Here is a 22,574-nt window from a genome sequence, read left to right on the forward strand (position 1 = left end):
ATGCTGTTTTTATTCCTATAGCCTTGTAATATAGTTTAATATCAGGTAGCATGATACCTCCAATTTTGTTCTTTCTTAAGATTGCTTTGGCTATGAAGGGTCTTTCTCATTCCATATACATTTTGGGATTTTTCTAGTTCTCTGAAAATGCCATTGGTATTTGGGTAGGAATTGCATTGGATTTTTAGATTGTTGTGGGTAGTATGGACATTTTAAGATAATAATTCTTCCTGTGCATGAGCACGATATATCCTTCTAGTTATTTGTATCTCTTTCAATTTCTTTAATGTCGCATACTTTTCTGAGTACAGGTGTTTCACCTTGGTTAAATTTATTCCCAAGGTACTTTATTCATCTTGTTGCAATTCAAAATGGGATTTTTTTAAAACTTCTCTCTCTGTTACTTTGTTATTGGTGTATAAAAATACAACCCATTTCTGAATATCGATACTGTATTTTGCTACTTTACTGAATTCACTTACTAGTTTTAAAACTTGTTGGTAGATTCTTTAAGGTTCTCCCTATATAGTATCATGTCATCTGAAAATAATGGTAGTTTTACTTCTTTCTTTCCAATTTGGATGCCTTTTATTTCTCTTTCTTGTCTGATTGCTGTGGCTATGTCTTCCAATACTATGTTGAATAAAAGTGGTGAAAGTGGACAACCTTATCTTGTTCCTGATCTTAAAGGAAAACTTTTCAGCTTTTCATGGTTGAGTTTGATGTGAGCTGTGTGTGTGTGATATATGGCCTTTATTATGTTGAGGTTTGTTTCCTCTGTCCTTGTTTTTCTGAGAGTTTTTTATCATAAATGGATGTTGGGTTTTGTCAAATGATTTTTAAAAAATGTATTGGTGTGATCATATGATTTTTACCCTTCACTTTCTGCATGTGATGTATAACGTTATTTGATTTGCAGATATTGAACCAGGCTTGCATCCCCTGAAAAAATCCCACTTGATCATGGTATATGACCTTTTTAATGTATTACTTAATTTATTTTGCTAATATTTTATTGAGGAGTTTTACATTGATGTTCATTGGGGATAATGATACTGCCAAAGTAGACTTTCTTTGGAATGTCTTTGATTTTATTATCAGGGTAATGCTGGCCTAGTAAAATGAGTTTGGGAGCCTTCTTTCCTCCTGAATTCTTTTCGGAATATTTGAAAAGATAGGTATTAATTATTTGAATGTTTGATAAATTCACCCGTGAAGCCATCTGGTGTAGCTCTTTTGTTTGTTGATAGTCTTTACTGCTGATTTGATTTCATTAGTAGTTTTCTGTTCAGTTTTTCTGTTTCTTTCTGATCTAGCCTTGTAAGATCGCATGTTTGTAGGAATTTGTCTGTTTCTTCCAGGTTGTCCAGTTTGTTGGCATAGAATTGTTCATGCTATTCTTATATAATCCTTTGTATTTACATGGTATCAGTTGTCACTTTCATTTCTGATTTTTTTAAAATTTGCACCTTCCCCCCCTCCATTCTCTCTCTCTAGATTCTGTCTAATTGCCCATAGATTTTGTTTATCTCTTCAAAGACCCTCCTTTTGGTTTCCTTGATCTTTCCTATTGTTTTTGTTAAGGCTATTCTTTGTTTACTTTCACTGTGATCTTTAATATTTTCTTCATTTTACTCACTTTGAACATTGTTCTTTTTCTACTTGCTTGAGGTGTAGTTACATTGTTTATTTGAGATTATTTTCATTTCGTGAGTTAAGCCTCTATTGCTAGAAATTCCCCTCCTAGAACTACTTTGGCTGTGTACCATAGATTTGGGGTCATTTGTTTTCATTTTTATTTATCTCAGTGTATCTTTTTCTTTTTTTATCTCATTGTTAATTCACTTATTGTTTATTATCATGTCATTTATCCTTTATATGTTTTGTGATTTTCAGTTTTCTCCTGTTGATTTTTATTTCATACAGTTGTGATTGCAGAAGACGCTTGATGTGATTTTAGTCTTCTCAGTTTTTTTTTAAAATCCTCACCTGGATATAGGTTTTTATTGATTTTTAGAGAGAGAGAGAGAGAGACATCGATGATGATCTATGTGAGAGAGAAATATCGATTGTTTGCCTCCCATATGGGCCCTGCTTAAGGATTAACTTGCAACCCTTTGGTGTACAGGATGATGTTCCACCAACTGAGCCACACAACCAGGGCCAGTCTTCTCAAATTTATTGAGACTTGTTTGTGGCCTAACGTGTGGTCTGTTCTACGAAATTATCCATGTGCACATTAGGGAAATGTACATTCTGCTGCATTTGGGCAAAATATCCTAAAAATATCAATTAAGTTCATCTGATTAATTTGCTATTTAAGGGCACTTTTACCTCATTGATATCAATAATGTGTTAAAGTCCCCTACTATGACTGTATTACTTTCAATATCTCCCTTTATATCCATCAATATCTGCTTTATGTATTTAGGTATTCCTATGTTCAGTGCATAGACATTTATGAAAGTTACATTCTCTTGTTGGATTGCTGTTTATTGTTATGAAATGTCTTTCTTTGTCTCTTGTTACAATCTTTGTTTTGAAGTGTGTGTTTTTAATGTAAGTATTGCTATTCCAGCTTTTTAAAAATTTTCATTTGCAAGAAATAACTTTTTAAATCTCTACTTTCAGTCTGTATGTCTTTTGATCTGAAGTGGGTATTATATAGGCAGCATATATATGGGTCTTGTTTTTTTATTCAGCCAAACTATATCTTTTGATTAGAGCATTTAGTCCAATTAAATTTAAAGTAGTGATTGATAGGTATATAGTTATTGACATTTTATTAATAGTTTTCTGTTTGTATTTCTTTTTTTTTTCTCTTGCTGTCTTCTCTTGTGTGTGGATTCTATAGTGTGTGTTTCGATTCCTTTCTCTTTATTTCTTGTATATCTCTTGCTGATTTTTTGGTTTTTGTTAAGTTGTGTTTCCTATATAGCAAGTTAAGTTTTGAGAAATCTATTTTAATTTCATGGTCGCTTAAGTTAGAAAACATCCTAAATTCTCTACAATTTTACTCACCTCTCCAAGTTTATGTCTTTGTTACTATTTTTTTACTTCCTTTGTGCATGTATGTCTGTGTGTACACCTTAATTTCTTGTGATTACACATGATCTTCCTATTTTGGATTTTTAACTTTTGAGCTTTAACATTGGTTGAACCACTGCCTTTATTGTTTGCCCTTGTCATAGAGAATTTTTTTCTTTTATATATTTTCTTTCTTTTGCTAGACAAAAATAACCAAATTTAATACATATATGTGTATTTGAACCTCATATGCATGAGAAAGTTAGAGATCCTACATGCAGAAGAGGTTCAGAGATAGAAAGGGGGATTCACATTTGACATTATGACATTTGAAGTAGGGATGAGGTAATATGCCTTTGGGGTTTCAAAGGTCACTGCAGGATGATAGTAAGAGCAGGTGTTTAGTAAATAAAAGTTTTCCTTGCCATGTCAGTGAGCTAAAAGGTTATTACCATTAATCTCTGATATTTATATTTTTGATCTTGTGTATTCTTCTTAAAGAAAACCTTTTAACATTTTTTGTAATGGTGGTTTAGAAGTGATGAACTTTTTTATTTTATTCTCGTCTAGGAAAGTCTTTATCTCTCCTTTGATTCTAAATAATACCTTTACTGGGTAGGGCAATCTTAGTTGTAGGTCTTCGTTTTTCATAACTGAATATTTTGTGCCAATCCCTCTGGCCTGCAAAGTTTCTGTTGAGAAATCAGCTGACAGTCTGATTTACTTTGTAAGTAACTAACTGCTTTTCTCTCGCTGCTTTTAGGATTCTCTCTCTGCCTTTAACATTGAGTATTTTAATAAGGTGTGTCTTGGTGTGGACCTCTTTGGGTTCATCTTGTTTGGAACCCTCTGCGCTTCCTGGATTTGTATGTCTACTTTCTTTACCAGGTTAGAGAACTTTTCTGTTATTTTTTTCCCCCAAAAGCTTTTCAATCCTTGCTCTCTCTTTCTCTTTCTTCTGGTACCTCTATAATGTAAATGTTAGTATGCTTGATGTAGTCGCAGAGGGCCCTTAAACAACTTTTTTTTTTCTTTTCTGTTCTTTTTGGGTGTTTTCCCTGACCTTGTCTTCCAGATCACTTACTTGATCCTCTACTTCATCTAATCTACTATTAATTCCCCCCGATGTATTCTTTATTTTAGTTATTGTATTCTTCATTTCTTACTGATTCCTTTTCTGTTTTCTACCTTCATTTTTTATTTCTTACCTCTTTGTTGAAGTTTTCCCTGAGTTTACCTATTCTTCCTCTAATTCACTGAGCATTCTTATAACCAGTGTTTTGTACTCTTCATGTGATAGATTGCTTTTGTCCAATTCATTTTGTTCTTTTTCTGGAGTTTTGTTCTGTGTTTTTCTTTTGGGACGTGTTTCATGTCTCCTTTTTTTTTTTTTTTAAATATATCTTTATTGACTTCAGAGAGAGGAATGGAGAGGGAGAGACAGAGAGAGAAACATCAGTGATGAGAGAGTCATTGATCGGCTGCAGCCCGCTACCCGGGCATGTGCCCTGACTGGGAATCAAACCATGATCTCCTAGGTCGACGCTCAACCGCTGAGCGACGCCGGACTGGGCTCATGTCTCCTTGAATTAGCTAACTCACTGTTTGTTCATGTTTTTAGTATATCAGCTATGTCTCCTACTCTTGGCAGAAAGGCTTTATCTAGTTGGTTTATTGTAGTGTCCACTAGCAAGTCTCCATGGTTACCTGAGCCAGGTGCTCCAGGGGTTTCTCTTTTGTGGGTTATGTGTGCCTCTTGTTGAAGTTAACCCTTGATTGCTGTTCAAATTTCAGTGGGTGGGATTGACCCTAAGGCTGACTGACTTTGAGGAATGGTAATGACCTCAACAGATGAGCTATTGTTCAAGGACTGTCCCAACAAGGTGAGATTTGCTTTAGCAGGGATCTGGTGCCTGCTGTGTCTGCCCTATGGGTTTGTCTTTTTTGAACCTGATTGGGTGGTGTCCTGCTGTGGTCTAAAGCCAGCCATTGGGTGTGTTGATTCTAGAGTCTCATGAGAAGGACTCTTGTGCATGTTAATGTCTGCAACTTCCTGTGTCTTTTAGGGGACACCTGGTAGGATATACAAAGTAATCCGTAGTTGGTTGCCTCTGCTATGCTTGGAGGCACCTGGGGGTGGCCAGGCTGAGAACTAAGGCTGGGTTGGGACCACTTAGTAAGAGGTATATGGTATGCCCAAGGCCAGCTGCCAAGGAGGGTGGCTTGTGTGGAAAAGCTGTTGGGAAAGGTTCAGGCAGGGTGTGTGAGTCTGGTGGGGTGCTGTTTCAGGGAATCACCAGCGTGGGATAAAGGGTGTTGTCCAATTTAATGGAGAAGTAAGATTTGGCACCTGTGTATACCTGCTGGGTGGGTAAAGAAAGAGCTCAACAAAGGAACTATAGTGTCTTCACTCTGAAGTTAGTTAATTCAGCTCCTCCTTGTAAGTTCCTGGCACTTTGCAAGTTGCTGTCCTAGTGCTGGAGTTCAGAGAGGATGAATTTGAGAGTGATTGAGTCTGCTGCCAATCCCTTTAAAATCTGCAGCTTCTAGATCTCCAGCCATTTTCTGTTTCACTCAGCTGCAATGCCCACTAGTTTTCATTGCCAAATGTCATGGGGACTTCTCTTTCTAGCCCCGGAGTCCTAGATCCGGAAGATTGTGTGATGCTGCAACCCTTTGCTCCTCAGAGGGGACCTCCTTAGCTGAGAAAACCCCCTCGTTTTGTAACTGCACACTGTGGGTGTGGCACCAGCCTGTTCAGCATCTCTGTTCCTCATACCACTTTTGTCATGGCTTCTTCTTTTTATCCTTAGTTATAGGACTTGTGTTCTGTTAGTCTTCAGGAGGTTCTCTTTGTTGTTTGTAATGTAGTTGTAATTCTGATGTGGTTGTGAGAGAAGGCAAGCTCAACACTTACCTAACCTGTTACCATGACAGCAAGTCAGCCTAGATTTATTAATGATTAAGGGAACTATTTAAAAATCCCTTACTCTGATAATTACTTTCTATTTATAATTCTGTTTATTTTATACATTTTGTTGCAATGCTATTAGTTACCATCAAGTTTAAAATGCTGCCATATTTCTGATGAATTGAACATTTTATCAATATTCAACTATATTGATAATTATTATGTTCATTTTTGCCTTAAGCTTTTTTATATTAATGCAACTATTATATTAATTAATATAACGATATATTATATGACATCTGCTTTATGTCTAGTAGTTTTCTGGTATATATTTTCATACTTTTAATATTTCTATGTCTTTGTAATGCAGGCATTTTTAAATTTTTATTTGTACATAGTGGCTTTTTAATAGTTTTTATCACTTTGAGTATTGCGAATTTGTGATTATTGATGTATGCAGACTCATTTCCATAATCACATTTTTATTTCTTTTCCCTTGTTTTTCACATGTCTAACCTTACAAAGGATCACCTTCACTCATACCACACACATGCCACATTGGGTAAATTTACAATGTGATTTGTTGAGAAAGGAAATATACAGATAAATAGAAAAGTACAGTCTCCATAGAGCTAGGAGAATAGCATCATCTTTTTTGTCTATATCAGAGAACTCTGACCATTGCATTTTATTTTCTGTCATTAATCTTCTACAGACTTGCTGGAGATTATTGAAAACCTCAAACTGCCAGTTCTTACCCTTTCCCAAACACTTAGAAATGTATGTGACCTCACAATAAGAAGGATTTCATGGAAAATATGATTTTTGTTCCTTTAAATAAAGAGATATTCTTAAAATTGTTCACCATTATGGTACTCAGAACTCTATGTTAGACCAAAAGACTTAGTGGTTTTGTGAGAGATTTCATTTCTGGTTCTTATCTTTAGTATTTTTACCATCTTGGAATCTTAACTTTTGACCCTTAATTTCTATATGTGTAAACAGGAAGATAATCATAACACTATCATTTTGATATTATTGATTAATATGTAAAGGCCCTAGATTTCTGCCTAAAACTTATTAAGCATTTGATAAATCTTAATCTTCTGCTTTTGTCCTTTCACTTAAGCACTTATTGTAACATTTTTTATCTACTGAAAATGTGGTAACTTAGTAATTTTCACTAGTGATTAAGAAACAGAATTTGTCTTTCAGTATGATTATATGGGCTCTGAAGTGGCGGTTGCAACTGAGAAAGTTGTCCATATCTTTGGCCTTATCAACACTGTAAGTGTTCGTTTCATATTTCAAATAAGAACCATTGTATTAATGCAATAACATTGTATAAATAGCACTTACAAAAATAGCACATTTTTATAAAATGTATAGTCCTACCAACCAGTTTCACCACCAATGGATTTCATCTCAAATAATAGTAAATTGAATATATTGGCATTATGTATAGAGATGTAATGTTATATATGTGATTGCCTAAACTGTTGGTCATGCATCTTTTGTTTTCAGATGTTTTCCCAGCTGAACCTGACTGCTATGTTAACATCTTTGGACCTCTGGTCAGATCAGAATAAGATTTTATCTACCGGGGATCCTAATGAACTACTACAAAGATTTGTGTTATGGAAAAAAAAAGTTTTGTTTCAAAAGTCCCATGAGGTCACATTCTTATTAATGTAAGTACCTTATTCACATTGATAATGGGGTTTATCAAACTAGTTGATATATTAGCTATCAAAACTACATAGAAAATGTTATGTATAAGGACAAAAAAGAGTTTATGAGTACAGTGTTAGCAAAGTACAAAATTAAAAAATCAAATAAAAAGGTAACATAATAAATCGTGTAGGCCGTTATTCTCAAAGTGGGCTATTTACCTATGGAAATGTAATGAACTTAAAAATATAGGAAGTGTTGGGATAAACTTGGGCCTCTGAGGTTTTAAATGTTTTCTTAGATGCAAATAACTGAAACCACATTTTTAACATTAAATAAAATATAATAAGTTAACAGAATGCAACAATTGCATATAAAGCTGGTTACAATACAAAATATTAAAGTGACAGTGCTGTTACCTTCTGGTATTCCTATATTGACCTAAGTGGTAGCTATTTAATTACTTGCAGTATACTTTCAAGAGCCTAATATAGTTTTTGTTTTAATAATTCAGTAATTTTACATGAAAAATCCCCACAATTCTAAACTCTTAAGCAATATTGGATACATTTATAAATCTATTGGTGTCACCTGTGGAATATAAAGTCAGGTTTGGGAATTCACGAGCAGTCTTTACTAAGAGCTAAAATGAGTGAGGACAGTTTGTACATCCTATCTCTCTTTTTCTTAGTGAGTTTATTGCATAGTCTCTCCCTCTATTTGTCCTCCAATCCAATCTTTTCACATACTTAAAGGTTTGCTATGTGCAAATCATGTCAGTAAGTTATCTTAACTTTTGTATCCTAGAGTTATGTCCACCAAGTGGTAACAAAAGTGTTCATTAACTTTTTGGAAGGATTAGGCACTACTGGGTATCAAATAGTGTTAAAGAATCTTTTAGAACTTAACTTTGTAGAAACTATAGATTACCCAACACAAAATGATTAAACACATTGAACTTGATATGTAGTATTCACATTTTAAAGTAAACATAGCTCATCATTTTCCAAATTGGTGGTAGATTGAGTGGAAGCTACACTTATACTCTCCCAAAACCAAACTAGAATTACAACTAAAATATAGGAAAACCTTCCTGCATAATCAATTGCAACTAAAGACTAGCTGGACAGCACCCTCATAACCAAGGACAAAAAGTGGAGATGGCATAGAGACTTGTAAGAAGTATGGAGGCGAGAGAGGGCTGACTGGGTCCTACAGGCAGCAGGTGAAGGCCCAGAGGGATATATCTCAGCTATGGGGGGCAGGGGTTCCCACTGAGAACTCTGAGGTCTAAACCCCAAGCTGAGCTTCCCAGCCCAGATCACCAGAACTGAGAAAGATGCCCACATAACATCTGGCTGTGACAAGCAGTGGGGTTTCTGTCTGCCAGAGAGACACAGGTGGAAATGCAGGTGCCCTCTTAAAGGGCCAACACAAATAGTTTCCTGTGCAGCCACTCACCTTGGACTCTGGCAGAACAAAGGCAGAGTGGACTGGAGCTATGTGAGGAGAATCTAGGAGAGTTGGCTGGGGGAGTAGAGCTCAGAGGATACCCATCAAGGGTACTGAGTCATTCCCCCATACTGCAGAAGACATCTTTCTCAGGCAGACATTTACCTTCCAAGAAGCTTTTGCCTGGGTAGGATGCAATTGCCCTACCCTGCTGGAAAACCTCTCTCCTCACCCTGCAGAGTTCCTATAGCCTGAGACTCATTAAGTGACTGATAAAAATCAGCCACCACCCTGTGGAGTTTCTACAGCCTGAGTTTCATTAAGAGACTGAATAACAACCTCTGCCTGCTTTGAGTCTTTGCCTGATTTGCTTTTGGACCCAAGGCTTCGAAAAGCAGACCTTGGTACACATCTTGGTCGTGTCCAAACACACTCAGCCCCAACCAAGGAAACAAGCTGTGGAGTGTAGAAAACTTCAAACAGGGTACTCAAGGCTAGTCCCACATAACATCTGACTTTGTCCTTCACAAGAGACAATCCAAAAGACTGGGATTCCTAGCAGATCTAGCTAATACATAGAAACAAATACAAACAGGCAGCCAAATGGGGAGACAAAAAAACAAGCCCCAAATGAAAGAACAGAAGAATTCTCCAGAAGAAGAGCTAAATGAAATGGAGATAAGAAACCTATCAGATATAGAATTCAGAATACTAATCATAAGGATGCTCAACAGCATGAGAAAATATATGGAAACTATGAAGGAAATTAAGAATGACAAGGTCAAAATAAAAAATAAAGTTAAAGGAATAAACAGCAGATTAGCAGAAGCTGAGGTTTGAATCAGCGACGTAGAAGACAGGGTAGAAAAAAAGCAATAAGAGAACCAAAAAGAAAACCCAATTAAAAAACAGGAGGAGGATTTAAGAAAGCTGTGGACAACACGAAATATAACAATATTTGCATCATAGGAGTACAAGAAGGGAAAGAATGTAACCAAGGATTAGAGAATCTGTTTGAAGAAATCATGACAAAATATTTTCCTAACCTGGTGAAGGAATAAGTCACACAAGTTTAGGACGCACAGAGATTCCCAAGCAGGAAGAACCCAAAGAGACCCATGCTCAAACACAGCATAATTAAAATGCCAAAAATTCATGGCAAAAAGAGAATCTTAAAGGCAGCAAGAGAAAAGTAAGTACCTACAAAGGAGCTCCTATAATGTTTCAGCTGATTTCTCATCAGAAACTGTACAGGCCAGAGGGAATGGCATGAAGTTTTCAAGATAATGCAAAACAAGGATTTGAAACCAAGAATACTCTATCCAGAAGGCTATCATTAAGAATACATGGTGAAATAAGGAGCTTTCCAGACAAAAAACAGCTCAAGGAATTTATGACCACCAAACAAACATTTTAAGAAATGTTAGAGTGACTCCTGAAATAAGTTGAAAGAGAGAGAATGAGAAACATAGGCATAAAGAAATAAAACAGCAATAGAGAAGTACCCATCAATAATAACCTTAAATATAAATAGGTTAAATGTTCAAATGAAGAAGTATTGTAGGAGGAGATCCAAGATGGCGGCGGACTGCGTAGAAGCTACACTGACACTCTCCCGGGGCCAATGTGGATTTACAACTCAAACATAGAAAAAACATCCTGAAAACCAAGTGAAGACTAGCTGGAGAACACCCTCATCACCAAGGAGGAAAGGTGGAAACTGCATTGAAACCTGTAGGAAGTACAGATACGAGAGGGCAGCCTGGGCTCCCACAGGCAGCACCTGAAGGTCCAGAGGGATATCTCAGCTGGGGGGGTTCCCACTGAGGACTCTGGGGCCTCAACCCCAGGCTGGGCTTCCCAGTCAAGAGACCCAGAACTGAGAAAGGTGCCCACATAACATCTGGCTGTGAAATGCAACAGGGTTTCTGTCAGCCAGGGAGAGGTAGTTGGAACTGCAGGCACCCTCTTTAAAAGCCAACACAAAGTTTTTGTGCAGCCACTCAGCTTGGGCTCTGATGGAGGGGGAGCGGAACAAACTGGAGCTGTGTGGGGAGAGTCTAGGATTGTGGGCTCTGGAGAGTGAGATCAGAGGATGCTGGTCTAGATTCCTGTGCCAAATCATTTCCCAGGCTGTGTGGGACATCTTTCTCAAACAGAAAATTTTTGGCTTTTGCCTAAGGCTGGAAACAATTGCCCAACCCTGCTGGATAGCCTCTTGCCTTGCCCAGAGGAGTTTCTATAGCTCAGGCTTGTTAAGAGACCGATAACAACCAGCTGCCTCACCCTGTGGAGCTTCTATAGCCTGAGGCTCATTAAGAGAATCAGATTAAGCAGCCTGCAGGCAGAGGCAGACCTGAGTGCTTTGAGTCTTTGCCTCAGGTACATCGGCACCTTGGCCATGGAAAAGCAGACTTTGCTGTGCATCTTGGTTATTTCCAAATGCACCCAGACCCAGCAGAGGAGACCTCAAGAAGAGGGTTGTTGATAGCTCCAAACAGGGTATTCAGGGCCAGTCACAAACTTTGTCTGACTCCCGGCTAAAAGGGTGCACTGGCCCCCCTCTAGGGACTGGGTCTGGGCCTAGTCCGGCCTTGTGTACCTGTTCTAGTGTCTTCCCCAGTTTCTGGAGATACCTAGTCTGATTGGCTTCCCTGATTACTCGTAGTTCTCCCCTCGGGATGGGCAATATTGCTGGTGGTTGCCCATACACGAGCTCGAAGGGTGTGTAGCCCGTGGAGTTAAGAGCGTTTCGAACCCTGAACAAAGCTAAGGGGAGTAAATCAGGCCATGGCAGGTTAGTCTCTTGGTGGAATTTTGCTAGTGTCTCCTTCAGAGTTCGATTCATCCTCTCCACCTTCCCTGAGCTTTGAGGTCTGTACGCCGTGTGTAGCTTCCAGGTTATATTCTTAGTTGCCTTGCTAGCTCCTGGATGACTTTGGCAACAAAGGCTGGCCCATTATCGCTGCCGATGGAGGTCGGCAGTCCAAAGCGGGGAATTATTTCTCTTAAAATGGCTTTTACTACCTCTCGGCTTTCCTCAGTCCGGGTGGGGAAAGCCTCTACCCACTCTGAAAAGGTGCAGACAAGGACTAACAGGTACTTGTAACCCCGGCTTGGCTTTATTTCCGCGAAGTCGACCTGCAAGTCCTCAAAGGGCTGCTGTCCTGTGTTGAATGGCGACGGTCCTTTGTGGGTGTGGAGCAGCGTAGTTCCGCGTGCGGGTTGTACGCTGGGCCACAGTTGCAGCGCCTATGCTGGCCAGGTCGGGGAAGTAGTAATATTTCTTTAGCAAGGCCTCCAGGGACGTTTCCCCTAGATGAGTCAGGGTGTGGCACTGCCTCACTAGATTGCTCGCCTGGGTCTGGGGCACATACAGCTGCCCATCTGGCGGTTCCCAGATGCCAGTCGTCTGAGCACACCCCGTCTGGATCGCCCACTTTTGTTCCTCAGAAGTATAGTCTGATTGCGTAAGGCTGAGATCTAACACAGCTCCTTCTAGAGCTGGAGCGCCGACTGGGGCACTTGCACCCTGGGCTGCTTCCTTAGCCGCTCGATCTGCCCGCCAGTTTCCTTTTGCTGTTTCTGTTCCTTCTCTCTGGTGCCCTCGGCAATGGATTACTGCCACCTTGGCCGGAGCCCACACTGCCTCTCGCGGCCTAAGTACTTCAGCCCTATTTTTAATGTCCTTCCCCTCGGCGGTAAGTAGTCCTCTCTCCCGGTAGATGGCGCCATGAATATGTACAGTGGCGAAGGCATACCGGGAACCTGTGTATATATTGACCTTCTTCCCTTCCAACAACTCTAGGGCGCTGATCAATGCCCACAGTTCTGCCCTCTGTGCCGACCACCCGGCTGGTAGGGGTTCTGCCTCTAGTGTTTCTTTCTAGTTTCTCGTAGGGGCAGTACTCCTCTCCCCTGGGAATGAGGACTGCCATCACAGACGGTGCCCCGACCTGTAAGTGGGCTTCCCCCGATGGCTGAAAGGAGATCTGGGCCCCTAGTTTGGCTAGCAAGTCCCGTCCCAGGAGTGGGACTGGGCACTCTGGGAGGTACAGGAATTCGTGTCTTACTTGATGGCCCCCTAATTCTACTGTTCGGGCTTGGCAGAACCTCTTTGGGCCACTCGATAGTCCGGTTGCCCTACAATGGAGATCTCACGCCCCGACAGGGGGCTATGGCAGTGGTTACCACGGAGTGCTCAGCTCCTGTGTCTACCATGAAAGGCAGAGTTTGGCCCCCCACAGTTAACTTGACCATGGGCTCGTGGGGGCCAAGATTCAGGGAGCCCGGTCTGTCCTAGTCTGAGTTCATGCCTGCCAGGCTGAGGACAGTTGGGGCGGGAGTCTCAGGCTAAGGAGCGCCCTGGATCTGCCTCTTCTTCTTCCTGTTGGGCACTCCCTTTTCCAGTGGCCCCTTGGCGTCAAATGGCGTATAAATTTGGTATGCCTCACACAGTCGCTCGTAGAAATCTCCCGGGCATTCATCTGGTGGTTGGGTCACATTGGCGACTTTAGACATATTGGTGGGCCCTGTGGCTCCTGCTCGGACACCCCGGAGGAGGGCTTCTCGATACCTCTGCAGCGCCGCCCTGCCCTCTTCGGGGTGGTGGTCCCATTCTGGCTGGACTTCAGGCGCAGCCGTTCTGGCCCACTGCGCCGGGTCTAGTGTCCCCACTGGTGCCGTGGTCTCTAGGTATTGGAGGCCCCCTGGAGTATGCGCGGCGCTCCTCTGTACTGAACAGGGTGAGGAGTAGCTGACGGCAGTCGTGCCACGTGGGCCGGTGAGTCTGCATAATCGACTCCATAAGGTTGATTAAGGCCCGCGGTTTTTCACAGTATGAGGGAGTGTGATGCTTCCAGTTGAGGGGATCTGTGGGAGTGAAAGGCTGGTAGTAGACTATCGTACGCCCTGGTAGCTCAGTCCCATCGGGCCCGACTTGCGGGGGCCCTTGGGTCTCCCTTAAGGGTAGCTGTAGGGCCAGCTTGGGACGGCGTCTGGTTGCCATTGGTGAGGCTGGGGCTGCTTCCACCTGACACCGCGGTGAAACTGACGGTGGGGGGGTTTCTAGCTCCGGGGCCTTTGGTTCCGGAGCGTTCGGTTCCGGGGCTCTCAGCTCTGGGGCGTAAGGTGGGGACGTGCTAAATGGCAGCTCTTCCTCTGGGTCACTCCTGTAGATTGGCGGGTGCCGGCCTTCCCTAGGGTGGGCCACTAGTATTCGGGAAGCCTTCTTCTTGGCCCCGGCGACCCCGACGGTTCGGGGCATCTGTTTCTGGCACTGGCGAAGCCAACTCGGTAGCTCCCGGGTTAGTTCCTGCCACCTGTCTATGTCTGTGTACTGGTCGGGATGTCCTGGCTTCCCTGTAACTACTGGGTATAGTGCCCGGACGATCCCCAGATTAAGAGTTCCCTCAGGGGGCCAGCCTACCCTGAATGACAGCCACTCGACCGAGCAGAAAGTGTCGAGCTGATCCGGGGTCACTAAGGGTCCTGTCCCCTGAACAGGTCAAAGTTCCTAAGCATACAACCTAATACCGTCGACGAGGTCCCCTGATAGCCCTTCCTTCCCACGTCGGCGTAGACAAACAAGGGAGGGGGTATTCAGGTCGCCCGCCTGGCCGCTCCCCTCGTGGGGATTTAGGTGCCTCTTAGCTTTGGCAGGTCAGTATAAACCCCTGACCCGGATCAGACTCGCAGGGAGGGACGGGGTCCCCCAGAGCCTGACGCTGCCCTGAGCCGTATGAGGTGCCCCACGGAACCGCAGGTTGGGGCCCACTCAGACTCCGTGGGCGAGCGCCCGTGGAGCCACACAGACATTCACTCACTCACACTCACACTCCAGTCAACCGAGTTTAGACATCCCCACCCGATAGGATGTCCCTGCCTGTGGCCAAAGGGCCAAGAGAGGTGATCAGTCTCTCCTTCCACCCGGAGGGTGGGCCTGGTCTCGGGCTCCTGGTCCCCGGGGCACTCACCGATTCCGAAGAGATCTCGTCCCGTGTCCAGATCCGTTCGTCCTCCCCCAGCAGCCCGGGTGGATGGACTCCGCTAGTGGCCATCTGCGGGGCTCCGGATGGGCCGGGACCGAAAAGACCGTGGCGCGCGCTTCCCTCCCACCTCTGAGCTCCGCAGATCCCGCTCGTGTCCCTCACTGGTGGCAAAGCGCCTGCATGCGTGAGTCATTTCCCGGGTCAGGGAGCCAAAATATAGCGGAAAAGACTCAGGCCATACACCGGAGGAGGCGAAAGGAGACCTTTATTAACCCATGCGATCCCAGAGGAGGCATCTCCAAATTCTGGGCCCTGAACAAAGGGCTTAGGTCAGCTTTATGGGGTCAGAGGTCGGGCCTGCTTTTGGCGTGAAAATAGTGGGCGGGGTTACAGAGGTTAGATAAAGTTATATATACATTCAGGCAGGTAATCTGAACCTGAAATGGGGAATCTTCCTAAAATGGTGGCGGTTCCTACCTCAATATGACCCTGATAAACGTATATGCACCTAACATAGGAGCACCTAAATTTATAAAAAACTTCTAGAAGACTTTAAGAGAGAGATCGACAGCAATACAGTCATATTAGGGGAATTTAACACCCCACGGAATTCACTGGATAGGTCTTCCAGACAAAAAATCAACAAGGAATCAGTAAACCTAAATGACACACTAGATCAGATGGATTTAAGTGACATTTACAGAATATTCTACCCCAAAGCTGCAGAATACAGATTCTTCACAAGTGCACATGGGACAGTTCTCAAAGACAGACCAAGAGTTAGGACACAAAACATGTCTCTACAAGTTCAAGAAGACTGAAATCATATCAAGTATCTTTTCAGACCACAGTGGCATGAAATTAGAAATCAATCACAATGAAAACACTAAAAAACATTTAAACACATGGAGGCTAAAAAGCCTGTTTTTAAACAATGAATGGATTGCCAAAGAGATCAAGCTAGAAATCAAAAAGTTCCTGGAAACAAATGAAAATGAACACACAGCAACTCCAAATCTATGGGAGACAATGAAAGCAGTCCTGAGACGGAAGTTCTTAGCACTACAAGCCTACCTCAAAAACAAGAAAAACTTCTAATAGACTCTCTAATCCTACAACTTAAAAACTTCAAAAGAGAACAAGAAGAAAAGCCCAGAGTAAGTGAAAGGAAACAAATAATAAAGATCAGAGCAGAAATAAATGACATTGAGACTAAAAAAACAGTAAAAAGATCAATGAAACCAAGAGCTGGTTCTTTGAAAAGATAAACAAGATTGATGAACCTTTAGCCGTGTTAATGGATGGGAAGAATTAACATCATTAAAATGTCCATTCTCCCCAAAGCAATCTATAAATTCAATGCAATCCCTATTAAAATACCAACAGCATATTTCACAGATCTAAGACAAACACTTCGAAAATTTATATGGAAAAAAAAACGCCCCGAATACCCACGGTAATCTTAAGAAAGAAGAACAAAGCTGGAGGGATCACAATGCCACATATCAAGTTATACTATAAAGCCACTGTAATCAAAACAGCCTGGCACTGGCACAAGAACAGACATATAGATCAGTGGAACAGAACAGAGAACCCAGAAATTGACCCACTCCATTATGGCCAATTAATATTTGACAAAGGAGGCAAGAACATACAATGGAGTAAACACAGTCTCTTCAATCAATAATGTTGGGAAAATTGGACAGGTACATGCAAAAAAATGAAACTAGACCACCAACTTACACCAGACACGAAAGTAAATTTAAAATGGATAAAAGACTTAAATGTAAGGCATGAAACCATAAAAATCCTAGAGGAAAACATAGGCAGCAAAATCTGAGACATCTCTCATAGCAATATGTTTGCTGATACCTCTCCTAGGGCACGAGAAACCAAGGAGAAAATAAACAAATGGGACTGCATCAAAATAAAAAGCTTCTGCACAGCAAAAGAAACCATCAACAAAACGAAAAGGAAACTCAGTGTATGGGAGAACATATTTGCCAATGACACATTGGATAAAGGGTTAATATCCAAAATATATAAGGAACTCACACAACTTAACACAAGGAAGACAAACAATCCAGTTAAAAAATGGGCAAAGGACTAAATAGATACTTCTCTAAAGAGGACATACAGATGGCCAAGAGACATATGAAAAAACGCTCAACATCGATAATCTTCAGAAAGATGCAAATAAAAACCACAATGAGGTATCACTTCACACCTGTCAGAATGGCTCCATCAACAGATCAAGGAACTACAAGTGCTGGGGAGGGTGTGGAGAAAAGGACACCCTGGTACACTGCTGGTGGGAATGCAGACTGGTGCAGCCACTATGGAAAGCAGTATGGAGGTTCCTCAAAAGATTAAAAATTGATCTTCCATTTGACCCAATGATCCCACTTCTAGGAATATAGCCTAAGGAACCCGAAACACCAATCACAAAGAACTTATTCACCCCTATGTTTGTAGCAGCACAGTTTCCAATAGCTAAGATCTGGAAACAGCCCAAGTGCCCATCAGTAGATGAGTGGATAAAAAAGCTGTGGGACATTTACACCAGGGAATACTATGCAGCTGTAAAAAAGAAGGATCTTTTATCCTTTGGCACAGCATGGAGGGAACTAGAAAGTGTTATGCTAAGTGAATTAAGCCAGTCAGAGAAAGACAAATACCACATGATCTCACTTACATGTGGAATATAAGAAACAAAATATACTGATGAACAAAATAAATCCAGACATAGAAGCATGGAGCAGGCTGTGGGATCTCAAAGGGAAGGTCGGGATGAGGGAGTGGGTGGAGAGAGATTAATCAAAGAACTTATATGTTTATAAGAATAACTCACGGACACAGACACTGGTCTGGGAAGGCTTGGGGGTGGGGTGTATGCGAGGTGGAGGGGACCAATCAATGGGTGTAAAAAGGGGACGTCTGTTACATTTTCAACAATATTCAAACAAACAAACAAACAAACAAATGTAAAAAGAAAAAAAAGACATATTGTAGATGATGAATGGATAAAACAAAACAAGACCTAAACATATGCTGTCCCATCTCAGAACAAAAATAGATCAAAAACAAAACCAAAAAATTCTGGAGTACCTTAAAGGAGAGATAGATAGCAATACAGTCACAGTATGGGACTTTAACACCCCACAAACTTTAGTGGATGGATCTTCCAGACAAAAAATTAACAAGGAAAGAGTGACTCTAAATGATACACTAGACCAGATCAGATGGATTTACTTGAAATTTACAGAACATTCCCCTGAACAGCTGCAGAATATGCATTCTCCTCAAGTGCACATTGAAGATTCTCAAAGACATACCACATGTTAGGATACAAAAATAAGTCTCTACAAGTTCAAGAACATTGAAATCAGATCAAGCATCTTCTTGGTCGTTTTCACCGTGGAATACTATATAGCTGGAGAAAAGAAAGATCTCTTACCTTATGACATAGCATGGTGGCACCTGGGGAGAATTATGCTAAAAGAAATAGGCCAGTCAGAAAAGTATGACTTTCACATGATCTTACTCATATGTGGAATCTAATGAACTAAAAAGATCCAGAGACATAGAACCATGGAACAGACTGACGAATCTTTGAGGGAAGATGTGGGTGGGTGCATAGGGAGAGATTAACATAAGAACTTTTATGCATACATGCATAACCCCTGGAGACAGGCAATTATGTGGTGAAGACCTGGGGAGGGGAACAGGCTGGAGCGGATCAAGGCAGGAGGGGGGAAAGGGGACATTTGTAATACTTTCAACAATAAAGATAAAAAATAAAGCGAACATAGTTCTATTGAGGAATCCAATTCTTCAAAAGCCATTAAGTTATTAATAATCATAATGCACTTATCCTAAAGAAAAAATTTATTATTCAGTTATAGGGATTATCCTACTTACGTGGGAGCAACATATCATGGAATGGCGTGTGATTCAAAGCTTGCTGTAGGAATTGCTCTGGTATGTATTTTATTCCCATCTCTTGAATAGTTACATACCCTATTGAAAGTTAGTATCCACTTCAAGAAGAGAAAGTGCATATAGTGTATCTACCATACTGTTTTGACAGATTTTTAGAAAGTGCTTTTTTATACATTTTGAAACTCAAATGGTATAATTTTAAAAGGATTTTTATTATGGTAAAATACATATAAAATACATTACCTTTACTATTTTTAAGTATACAGTTTAGTAGTGTTAAGTGTATTTATGTTGTGTGAAACATATCTGCAGAGCTTTTCATCTTGCATAACTGAAACTTTGTACCCTTTGAGAAAAATGGCCCTATTTCCCAAACCCTCTAGCCCCTGGCAACCACCATTCTATTCTCTGCTTTTGTGAGTATGACATTTTAACATTCCATGTATAAAGGAAATAATGTAATATTTGTCTTTGTCTGGCTTATTTCACTTAGCATTGTACCATCCAGCTACATCCATGTTGTTGCAAAAGACAGGATTTCCTTATTTTTATGGCTGAATAATATTCCATGTATGTATGTATGTGTGCATGTGTGCATGCAAGTGTGTTTGTGTGTGTAACATTTTCTTCATCCATCCATCCACCCGTCCGTCCATCCATCCATCCATCCATCCATCCATGCATCCACCCACCCACCCACCAACTGAAACTTAGATTGTTTTTATTCCTTGGCTATTGAGAATAATTCTGCAATGAAATGGGAGTGCAGATATCTTCTATTTCAGTTCTTTTGGATATATAACCAGAAGTGGGTTTGCTATATAATATGGTAATTGTATTTTTAATAATTTGATGAACTATCATACTGCTTATACCATTTTATAATCCCAGCTGTTCACATTGCACTGTGAAAACATCACCAACACTTGTATGTCATTTTCTTTAATTTTTAATTCCCACTGAAGGATATGTTTATTGATTTTAGAGAAAGAGGGAGGAAGACAGAGAGAGGGAGAGGCAGCAAGAGAGAGAGTGAGGGAGAGACATTGATTGGTTGCCTCCCATTCGTGCCCCAACTGGGGATCAACCTGCAACCTAGGTATGTTCCCTGACTGGGAATGGAACCCACAACCTTTTGGTGTATGGTACAACACTCCAACCAACTGAGCGACCCAGCCAGTGCATTTTTTGTGTTTTTAAATAGCAGTCATCCTAATTGATATGAGGTAATACCTCATTGTGATTTTGATTTGCATTCCTATGATTATTAGTGATGTTGAGCATCTTTTCATATGCGTTTTGACTTTTTGTATATTATCTCTGAAGAAATGTCTATTCAAATCCTTAGTCCATATTTTAACTGAGCAATTTGTCCTTTGTTGTTAAGTGGTAGGAGTTCTTTATATTATGGATATTAACCCCTATGAGATACATGACATGTACTTTTCATTTCTTTGTGTCATGCAATTTCTTTCAGCAATATTTTGTAGTGTTCAGTGTACAAGTCTTTCATCTCCTTGTTTAAGTTTGTTCCTAAGTATCTCACTTTTTTTTACACTATTGCAACTGAAATTGTTTACTTTTTTTAAAACAGAACATGATTATATGTTAATATACAACTTTTGTACAACCAAGAAATAAAACATCACAGTAAAATAATATAAAAAAGGTATTTCATTTGCAATGCATGGCAAATGTTTAACATCTTTAGTTTTAACGAGCTTTTGGAAACCAAGATGCTAATAACTCCAGTAAACTGGAAGAAAAGAAAATGAAATAATACAAATGACAATTAAGGATTAAGAATGTATGATGAGCCCGGCTGGGCGTGGCTCAGCAGTTGAGCATCAACCTAGGATCCAGACAATCAGAGTTTGATTCCTGGTCAGGGCATGGGCTCTGGTGCGGGCTCGATCCCCACTTGGGGGTGTGCGGGAGGCAGCAGATCAATGACTCTCATCATTGATGTTTCTATCTCTCTCTCCCTCTCCTTTCCTCTCTCTGAAATCAATAAAGATATATTTTAAAACAAAAAGAATGTGTGATGATTGAGTGGAACAATGACTAGAGTAATTTCTCTGTAATATCACACTGTCAAAGAATAAAAACACGGATATCTAATGCTTTTCAGTTTTCAACAGTTTAGTACAGTTTCAACTCTCTTAAGCAAACACTGGGAGACAGATTGAGGAGGAGGATCTACAATTAGTGGAAAAGCTACAGTTTTGACTCAAAATATAAATTTAGGATATCCTTAGCCCTAGGATTTCCAATTCACTGAAATTATTTCAACAAATTAGCTGAACAAATTGAATATGAGTTATATAACAGCCAATATATCAACCCCAAAACACTACTTGCGTATCAGTCTGTTTATCAGCACAACCTAAAAGGATGTGCACAAACTCCATTAATCGTAGACCACAGCCCAGGGAATACAGTCAATAAAATTATGATGACTATGTATGGTGCCAGGTGGGTACGAGAAAAATTGGGGGAATACTTTGTCAAGTATATGATTAATTAACCACTATGCTGTACACTTGAAACTAATACAAAATAATAATGAATGTAAACTGTAATTGAAAAATTAAAAGAGAGAGTATCTAACACTGGGGAGTTAAATTAAAAGGAAAAAAAAGGCACTTGAAGTAAAACTATATACTTAACAAATTTCTGTATCCTCTAAAATCTCAAAAAGATGATTTTCAATGAATACATTTTAAACTTACCCTATAGCAAGTGAGATTAAGGACATATGCACTTAGTACTCATGGGAGCACTGGAGTGAGGCTTTGCAATGACACGTCCTGGGCTTCTCTGTAATGACGTCTCCACCATTTTATCTCCTGGGATTCAGTCCAACAGTAAAACTGAAAACATTCAACATGCCTGGTTACAATTCTCCTCATGACACTTTAGGTCACTTTCAAACATGAGCTTTGTTAGCCTCATGTATCTGATCTGCAGGGAACATCCACTGCATTGCAGATTATTCATTGTGAGTGTATAGAAACACAATAAATTGTTTTGATTTTCTATCCTATAATTCATTTATTAGTTCTAAGAGTTTCTTTCATGTGGGGTCTTTTGTGTTTTCTATATATAGGATCATGTCAGCTGTGAACACTCATAATTTTGATTCTTCCTTTCCAAGTGAGATGTCATTTATTTTTTTTATTGCTTAATTGCTCTTGCTGGCTCTTCCAATGTTATATTAAATAGAATTGGTGCGAGAGAGAACATTCTGTCTTATTCTTGATCTTAGAGGAAAAACTTCTGGGAATTCAAGAGTGAGAATGTTAGTTGTGAGCTTTTCATACATGTAATTTATTGTGTTAAGGTAGTTTTCTCATATTCCCATTTTGTTGATTGTTGTTTACCACAAAAAGGTGTTGAATCCCATGAAATGTATTTTCTGCATTAACTGAGATGACCATGAGGATTTTACCCTTCATTCTGTAAAAATGGTATGTTACATTGATAGATTTTCCTATGTTAGTTAATTGATCCTTGTATTCCAGGGGGAAAAACCTCACTTCTGGCGTAAAGTCCTTTTAATGTGCTATTGAATTCAGTTT

At 40.4% G+C, this 22,574-nt stretch overlaps 1 protein-coding gene across 1 annotated transcript in view; it reads left to right on the forward strand.

Moving 5' to 3' along the window:
• LOC107545778 (A disintegrin and metallopeptidase domain 3-like) overlaps positions 1 to 22,574 on the forward strand; it is a 58,586-nt gene that overhangs the window by 29,200 nt on the left and 6,812 nt on the right. Inside the window, exons 8-10 of the mRNA XM_087814186.1 lie at positions 7,154 to 7,225; positions 7,463 to 7,629; positions 18,951 to 19,032. Coding sequence (XP_087670312.1) covers positions 7,154 to 7,225; positions 7,463 to 7,629; positions 18,951 to 19,032 — 321 coding nt within the window. The remainder of the gene's footprint in view (positions 1 to 7,153; positions 7,226 to 7,462; positions 7,630 to 18,950; positions 19,033 to 22,574) is intronic.

The sequence above is a fragment of the Miniopterus natalensis genome, chromosome 2, assembly GCF_054644295.1.
Source record: "Miniopterus natalensis isolate mMinNat1 chromosome 2, mMinNat1.hap1, whole genome shotgun sequence".
NCBI lineage: Eukaryota > Metazoa > Chordata > Mammalia > Chiroptera > Miniopteridae > Miniopterus > Miniopterus natalensis.